The sequence below is a fragment of the Elephantulus edwardii genome, unplaced genomic scaffold (genome assembly GCF_000299155.1).
Source record: "Elephantulus edwardii isolate Elephantulus edwardi_28Jun2011 unplaced genomic scaffold, EleEdw1.0 scaffold00311, whole genome shotgun sequence".
Lineage (NCBI taxonomy): Eukaryota > Metazoa > Chordata > Mammalia > Macroscelidea > Macroscelididae > Elephantulus > Elephantulus edwardii.
Window position 1 is genome coordinate 781,556 of NW_006400061.1, and position 9,391 is coordinate 790,946.

General features: G+C 38.0%; 1 protein-coding gene across 1 annotated transcript in view; it reads left to right on the plus strand.

Moving 5' to 3' along the window:
* Nucleotides 1-9,391, plus strand: part of SCLT1 (sodium channel and clathrin linker 1) — a 258,430-nt gene that overhangs the window by 26,594 nt on the left and 222,445 nt on the right. Inside the window, exons 2-3 of the mRNA XM_006901160.1 lie at nt 3,926-3,984; nt 4,245-4,317. Of these exons, the coding sequence (XP_006901222.1) occupies nt 3,926-3,984; nt 4,245-4,317 (132 nt within the window). The remainder of the gene's footprint in view (nt 1-3,925; nt 3,985-4,244; nt 4,318-9,391) is intronic.

Genomic DNA, 9,391 nt, shown 5'->3' on the forward strand with positions numbered 1-9,391 from the left:
GTCACCCTTCTTTGGAATGGGAACAAATATAGATCTCTTCCAGTCAGTTGGCCAAGTGATTGTTCTCCAGATTTCTTGGCACAACTTGGTGAGCACATCCAGGGCAGCATCTCTTAGCTAGAGAGGGTGAAACTGGGCTGCTCGTTGGAGGCAAAGATTCTGAAGGTCTGTCTGACGTGCTTTGGACATATTGCAAGGAATGACTAGTCTTTGGATAGGGACATCATGCTTGGGAGAGTGGAGGGACAGCACAAGAGAGGAAGATCCAGGGTGAGATGGATTGACTCAGTGACTGAGGTAATAAGGATAGGGGTGTCAGAGATAATAAGATTGGCACAGGATAGAGCTGGTATCAAAGCTGTTGTACATAGGGTCACTGTGAGTTGCAAGCAACTTAATGGCAAATAACAATATACTTTTGCATTATATAAATTATTTGGTAAAGTAAAAATACTATGATGTAGTTCTAAATATATGTAAAGGAAATATTTATGACAGTTGTAATAGAGTGTAGTAGTGAGATAAACTTTCTACACATCACTAAAACTGTTAAAATAGCAATATCAGCAGGTACTTAACAACTTAGGTGTATATGTAATTCTCCAGACAGTGAGTAAATAAGCCATAAGAACCCATACATAAATAAAAATGGGATTAAAACAAAAATGTTCTCAATAATGAATTTTTGTTTTTGTTGTTAGATGCCCATTGAGTCAAATATGATGCATGGTGACCCTATGGATGGAAATAGACTTGAATCCTATTCTATCCTGTGCCATTTTCATCCTTTCTGACACATTTGAGCCAGTGCTACAATCACTGTGTCAATTTTATTGAGGGTCTGCCTCTTTTTCCCTGACCCTCCACCTATTACAAGCAGGATGTCTCCTTCCAAGGATTCTTCTCCTAGCAACCTGCCCAAAGTATGAGGTGAAGCTTTGCCATCTTTGCCTCTAAGAAGCATTCTGGCTTTACTTTTTCCAAGATGTAGCGGTTGGTTCTTTTTACAGTACATGAGATATATTTAGTACTCTTTTCCAACAGCATAGCTCAAAGTCATGAATTCCTATACCATCTTCATTCCTTATCCAGCTCACAGATGCATAGCAAGTGATTGAAAAGAGCATGGCCTGAATCAGGTGCCCTTTAGTCTTCAGACTGACACCATTGCTCGTTAGAATTTTAGAAAGATCCCTGACATCAGACTTGCCCAATGCAACACATCTCCTGATCTTCTGACTGCTAGTACCAAGGACGTTGACTTGGTAACTGCATGTTACCAAGTAACATGAAATCGTTGATAACTTCAATCCTTTCTCCATCTATCATGATGTTGCCTATTGACTCAGTGGTGAAGATTTTTGTCTTCTTGACATTGAGATATAATCCACATTAAGGACTGTAGTTCTTGATCTTCTACAAGCGTTTCAAGTCCCCTCACTTTAAGCAACCAAGGTTGTTTTCATCTGTATAACGCAGATTGTTGATGAGTCTTCCTTCTGTCCTGACACCACCTTCCTCTTCATAGAGTCCAGTATCATGAATTATTTGTCAGCATGCACATTTAGTAGGTATGGAGAAAGGATAGGCTACATCCCTGGTGCATATTGTTCCTGATTTTTAACCATGCAGTGTTCCCTTGTTCCATTCATACAACAGCATCTTGATATAGATTTAGTATGAGCACAAGGTAGTGTTCTAGGATTCCCATTCTTTTCATTGTTAGCCATAGTTTGTTATGATCCACACAGTCAAATGTCTACGGATAGTCAATGAAACACAGTTAAACATTCAGGTATTTGCTGCTTTCAGCCAGGATGCATCTTATCTAGCAGTGATATCCCTGGTGCTGCAGCCTCTTCTAAACCTCACTTGGACTTCAACAGTGCCTGTTTATGTATTACTTTATTTATTTTTGTATGATCTTCAACAATATTTTGGAGCTACCCTCCAAATTTCCCAGCACAGACTAGTGAACCTGTCTCAGGTTGGATCTGTTAGTTGAAACATGTTGGTTTATATCCCATCAATTTGTGGAGCTTTATTTTTTTGCCAGTGCATTCAGTGCAGCTTATACCTCTTCCTTTATTACCATTGGCTCTTATTCATATGCTACTTCCTGAAATTTTTCAGTGCTGACTTTTTTTTTCTCTATAGTGACTGTGTATCAGAGTTTGTTTTAAAAAATAACTTGTTTTCTAATTATTACTTAAATTTTTGAGAGCTAGTTTGTTATTATTTGCTTATTTTTCAGTATTGATCTTCAATTTAATAACTTAGTACTCTTTCTCATTGCTCTTGATAACTAATAGAATATGCAGAATTTTTTAGGTACGTGTAAGAAGAGCAAGAGCAACATGAGTATGGTGATATCCAACTTCTGTTAACTCCACAAGGAGAAACTATCCTAATCAACAACAGCCACAACTTAAAACTAACCTCTGTGAGGTCAGACATGCCCTTCATGGTCCCACATCTCTTCCTACTAATTCCAACACCAATCTTAGTGATCTACTGAATCTGAAATTCCTTGCAATAGCTCACAGACCCCACAGAACCATGTTAGGGTAGGCAAAATGCTATAATTCAATTTGGCAGCAATATATAATCAGTCAGAAGCTTCCAGAATGCGTTGGTAGGCACTTCAGCCTTAAGCCTTTTGGCTTTAGGCTAGTGTTGCAAAGCTCTTAGTCTTGCCAGTTATAACATATATGCACACACACACACACACACACACACACACCCCTACACTCACACACAACCCCCCTTTTATCCCCTTGTCTTCCAGCAAACTTGGGCAAAGCCTCTTAGCTCTAGTTCCATGGGAAAGCCGTCCCAAGGTCAATGCTGTCTCATGTTGAGTCTCTGGTTTTCTGCTTTGACTGCTGCTGCTGCTCTTCTGTAGGTGCAAAAGAATATCTGGCCCTAAAGCCATGCTGTATCCTCTTGCTGCTTTTTTGCTGGCAGTGAGATTCTCAAAATCTGGCATTGAATCTACTCAATTTAGTGGCATGTGGCAAGACTAGCCAATATTTTTGTGGATAGGCTAACATATTCTGTTCATGTATTCCTAAACAATCCATGACAAAGTCAGTGGCTTGGGAAACCATTTTGAACAGCAAACTCTAAACACTACAGTGAGTGATAAAATTTTCTATAAGTATTTAATAGTATTGTATCTTTTTCAACTTTTAAATTTCTGATCCATCCCACAATATATTGCATTGATTAGTACTGCAATAGGAAGTTTAATTTTAGCAATGATAATGAGAAACCTTATATTATTTTTTAATTTAATGCAATGCTTAACTATTAAGAGAATGACACTTGCTAAAAGACTTCTGATAATCTTTATTAAGAAAAGTCCTTCTGCTCTTCCATACTCCTCACTTTTAGCTACTAACTGTACACAGTCCTCCACGCCTCCACGCCTCGCCACCATGACTTTCAAATTTAAGGAAATCAAATACTTTCTGCTCACAACTATGTGAAAGGATCTGTCAAGATCAAGAAAAATAAAGATAATGTGAAGTTTAAGGTTTGGTGCAGCAGGTACCTTTATACCCCCATCATAACAGACAAAGAAGAGGCAGAGAGACTGAAGCAGTCCCTGCCCCCAGGTTTGGCAGTGAAGGAGTTGAAATGAACCAACATGCTGATTTGAACTATAATAGAATTTTTAAAAACAAAAAAGTGCTTCCTGTTTCTAATTTGCCATGAATCTTTTTTTCCTTCAAATACAATTTAAAACTTACCTAATACATTATCAGAATCAATTGAATTTATCATTTTCTCTTTCTTTTTGAATTATATTACTACCATTTTAAAAGTTTAAATATTTTAAATTGTATTTGATTTTAAGCCATAGTTATTGTTTTGCTGGAATGATATAACACTTTCTCAGATGCCATTTTCTCTATTATAGGAAGCTGTCTTCAAAGGAGATGGAGATGGTTTGTTAGAAAACTCGATTATTGACCAAAGGTAAGACTAAAACCCCAGAAAATGTTTTTTAAATTGTATTTAGCATAACTTCCTACAGTATTCCTATAGTATTAGAACACTTTGTTTAAAATCGGGAATTTTTCTTTATAGTTTACTAGAATCAGATCTAACATAAAATAAGTATGGTAGAGACTTAATACAACTCAAAATTTTTAGTGTGTTTCATCTGTTACACATTTCTTAAGTGAGATGAGAAAAAATCTGCCATCTTTTTAATTCTGGGTTTTTTTTTCCTTTAGGTTTTTGTCTCCTCTTATTATTGAGTATGACAAGCATCTGGAAGAACTCAATGGGCAATTAAAATATTACCAGGTATAAAATTATTATTTAGCTTTCCATAATATTTTTCAGAAATAGAACATTTCACTTAAAAATTTTTGATGAGGAAGAAAATCTATAATTAATATCAATTCTTGACTTTCTTCACGTATTTATGTGTATTAGTTGAGTTATTACAGAAAGCAGCCAGCCAAATTATCCAAACCACCAATAATCACTGCTTAACCAAGTTAACAAATAAATTTAACCATCACTCCTTGTAACATTCTGCATTTTGTTTAGAAGAATCTCTTAAACTAATTATTGGTTGCTTACACTCTAGCCTTAAGAATACCTACAAACTTCTCATATCCTTTTAGGCCTGTCTCTTATTTTATTTGCTTATCTTATTATTTGCAGAATATTTTTTGTTCTCAATTTCAAATGTTATATCTGTCACAATTTGGTCACTATTATTTGCTGATAATACAGATAATTTCTGACCTCTGACAGGGTTTTATTCTGACACTCCATTGTAAGCTGGTCCTCCAGTTTCAGAGGCCATCAGTTACATGAGAGAAAACGGCCTGTCTTTTTGCCAAAGAGTCACTTGTATGTGTTCACACCACTGGAGAAATGTTACCTTTGGGTTAGCTGCATTAACTTCCTACAGACTAGACCATCTAAGCTCTCTACAAAACTCTCTTAGTACTGCCAGTTATGCTTCTCCTTACCCTCCCAGCTGAGTCCTCTGGGACTTGGTTTTGGCTCTGTTGGGGTAGCATCTCCACTTTAGGTCTATTTTACATGGTCACTCTGCTACTGCTTGCAGCTTCTCTGTTCCAGGTCCTAGTCAGACTCGGGCAAGACTCTATGGTCTAAATTGTCACAAAATGTACTCTTTCTTTCTTTCTTTCTGGTGGTGAAATTTCCATTTTTATGCCTCTAAACCTGCTAAGGGTAAGCCTGGCAGAATGACAAAATTGATCATTCTCCTCATTAGTAATCATACAGCTTGTTTGCATTTTCTCACTTAAAAGGTGCTATTTATCTGATTCACATTCTTAGCATCATTAATCTGACTCAACTATATGTTGAAAGTCAAAGGAAATGGTTGGAATGCCATTTTAAGCAAGCAACCTACTACACTGTAGGTATAATTATAATTGTAACCTTCAGATGTTTGATAAAAGAGTAAATACCGGAGTTTATGCCGTAAGATTATTAATTAGATCTAGTTTAACACAATTCTATTCATAAAGTAATCCATGATGTGTAGCTTCATATGAAGAACATAGAATGTTTACTACTCCTTAAAAGAATACTTAGGCTGGTCTCTGGCACTTGAATGGCTTACACCTTTATTTCTGTGAATATTTCTCTAATGTGTAAACTTTTAACGTGTTCCTGACCCAGTTCATAGGCTGATGTTGTTGTTAGGTACAATCATGTTGACTCTGGCTGATAGAGACCTTGCCCGGAACCATCCTCACTATCTCTGCCATGCTCAAACCCATTCGTACAGTTAGTCTGTCAGTCCATTTCCTTGAAGATCGGTCCACTTTTGTTGACCTTTCCCAGTGTGATGTCTTTTACTCAAGACCAGCCTCTTTTAATAACATGCTCAAGCTTGTGAGATTACTTTCACTATCCTTGCTACTGAATATCACCATGGTTATATTTCTTTCAGGACAGATTTGTTTGTTCTTTTAACAGCCTTGGGCTCTTCACCAGCACTATAATACAAAGACTTTAGTTCTTCTATCTTCCTTTTTCATTGTCAAACTTTCACATGCATATGAAGCAATGAAAATACCATGATTTGGATCAGACACTGTAGTTTTTAAAATTATGTATCCTAGTTTTGTTGTTGTTGTTGTTACTTGCCATAGAATCACCTGTGACTCATAGCAATTCTGTGTACAACAGCTCTGAACTCTGCCCTATCCTTAACCAGTCTTACTCACCCCAACATACTTAATCCATAAAATCCGGGGTCATCTTCTCCTCCACTGTTCTTCCACCCTTCCAAGCAAGATAGCTCTCTGCAAGGACTGGTCCCGCCTGGCCACGTGCCCAAAGTATGTGACATGGAGCTTCAAGATCCTTACCTCCAAGAAGAAACTTGGTTTCACCCTCTCCAAGACAGACATATTTGTTCTCCTGATTGTCCATCATTCAGTACTCTTCTCCAGCACCACTGCTCAAATGGTTCAATTCTTCTGTCATCCTTAGTCATTGTCCAGCTCTCTGATACATAGATGTAATTGCGAGGACCATGACTGGGTTAGGCACACTTTAGTCTCTAGATTGACATCATTACTCCTCAACACTCTGGAGTGGTCCCTGCTAGCAGTCTTCCCCCATGCAATTTGCCTTTTGATTTTCTGACTGCTGGTGCCAAGAGTGGAGCCAAGTAAGCTGAAATTGTTAACAACTCAATCTCTTCTCCATCCATCTTGGCACTTTAAAAAAGTCCTTGAGAGCAGATGTGCCTGTGGATTCCAAGTAAAATTAAATCAATGACAACTTTTAAGTTTTTTTCCTATTGATGTAGCCTATTGGTCCAATGGTGAGAATTTTATTTTCTTGGTATTTTATAGAGTAGTTGGTAGTCTGTCCAAAGTCAGCCGCTGACCCAGTTTTGACTGCTGATATCAAACTTCCCCAGTGTCTTTTCTAGAGATGTAGTTAGTCTGATTCTTGTGTAGTCCACCAAGTGAGGTCCATATGCATGTTGGTGTTGTTATGTGCTGTCGAGACACTTGCGACTCATAGTGACCCTATGTACAACAGCCCTAAACTCCGCTCTGTCCTGTGCCAATTGCACCATCTCTGATACACCCATCCCAATTGCTCCAGTCACTGAATCAATCCACCTCATAGAGGGCCTTCCCCTCCTGCGCTGTCCCTCCACCCTACCAAGCATGATGTCCCTCTCCAAGTACCGGTCCCTCCTTACAACATGTCCAAAGTATGTTAGACGGAGCCTCAGAATTCTTGCCTCCAAGGAGCCAGCCCGTTTGTCCCTTTCCAGGATGAATCTGTTTATTTTCCTAGCAATCCATGGTACATTCAATACTCTTCTCCAGCACCACAGCTCAAAGCCAACAATTCTCCTTCCATTCTTGATCATTGTCCAACTCTCTGATGCATAACAAGTGATTGCAAAGACCATGGCCTGTATCAGATGCACCTTAGTCTCCAGAGAGATACCATTGCTCTTCAGTACTTTTTAGAGGTTCCTAACAGCAGACTTTCCCATCACAATACGTCTTTTAATTTCTTGGCTACTGGTGCCAAGAGTGTTGACTGTGGAGCCAAGCAAACTAAAGCTGTGAACAATCTCAATCTCTTCACCATCCATCCTGATGCTTCCAGTTGGACCAGTGGTGAGAATCTTTGTCTTCTTGACATTGAGCCTCAATCCATATTAGAGGCTGCAGTCCTTGACCCTCTGCAGCAGGTGCTTCAGGTCCTTCTCACTTTCCACAATCAGGGTTGTGTCATCTGCATATCGCAGGTAGTCATCATTTGTTTTTTAAAAGACTTGTTTGCAGTGTTGTTTTGTTGTTCCCTTTGAATCAAGTATAACTCATAGCAACCCTGTAAACAAAAGATCTGAACCCTGTTTGATTTTGTGCCATCTTCACACTTCCTGACACACAAGAGCCCATTGCAGCAGTCACCATTTCAATTCACCTAGTTGAGGGTCGTCTTCTCCTTTGCTGACCCTCCACCCTTCCCAGCATCATGTCTTTCTCCAAGTAATAGCCTCTTCTAGCAACAGTCTGAAGTATGTAAGGTCTTGTCTCCAAAGAGCAATCCAGCTGCACCCTCTCCAAGACATATCTGTTCATTCTCTTGGCTGTCCATGGGATGTTCAGTGCTCTCGTCCAGTAACACAGCTTAAAGGCATCAATTTTTCTGTCCTCCTTATTCATTGTCCAGCTCTCAGATGCATAGCAAGTAATTGGAAAGACCATGGCCTGAATCAGATGCAGTTTAGTCCTCAAACTGACATCATCACTCCTCGATAATTTGGAGAGGTCCCTACTGCAGATTTTCCCAGTTCAGTGCATCTCCTTAATTTTCTGCCTACTGGTACCAAGGGTGTTAATTGTGGATACAAGCAAGATGAAGCTGTTAATAGTTTGAATCTCCTCCATCCGTGATGATGCTGTCTATTGGTCCAGTGGTATGAATTTGCATTTTCTTGATATTGAAATGCAATCCATACTGAAGGCTTCGTTTCTTGATCTTCAGCAAAAAGTGCTTCAAGTCCTCCTCACTTTCAGCAAGCAAGGTTGTGTCATCTGCATAATGTAGGTTATTGATGAGTCTCTCTCCAATCCTGATGCCACACTCCTCTTTATAGACTAGATCATTAATAAAACAAAATTTGATTATTTGGCCACCAGCCTCATTTGTGTTACCAAGGTTGTATTTTCCAACTATTAGTCTTTTATTTTTGCAATCTAATCACTGATTATTCTTAGTATATCTTGATTGGATGTTTAGTCCATTTCAGACTGTAAAATTCGATAGAATTCCTTAATTTCCTCCTCTTTGGTTTTAGTGATTGGGCATGTAGTTGTATTAACAGATCTTCTTTGTATGCATATGGATAATATCCTATCGTTCATAGCATTGAACTTCATGATGTTGAAATACTCTTTTTGAAAATGAGTAGGACAGCATTCCTTTTCAACATGTCATTCTCAACATTATCCTTTATCTATCCAATTCAAAATTTTTAAGATACCTTTCCTTTAAATTGTATTTTCTCTCATCACATATTAAAGGAAACTTCCTACTTTTTATATATATTTTTTAATCTGGTCATTTAAATATAACTTGTAATACATTTAAATTTTTTATAATTGATAAAGCACAACAGAAAGCTCGTATCGACAAATGCCCTTTCACTCTCATTTTAACACTAAAAAAATCTAAAGATCTTACTGAATTTGTCTTTCCTGAATTCCTTTATGACATGTGGTTTATTAATGAGGAGCATACTAGTTCTTTTAACTTATATTATTGATACAGGCAAAATATACTGTTTCTTGAGAACAACACAAGTATGGCTACAATATTCTGTATAAAAATTTTCCTCCTAGGATAT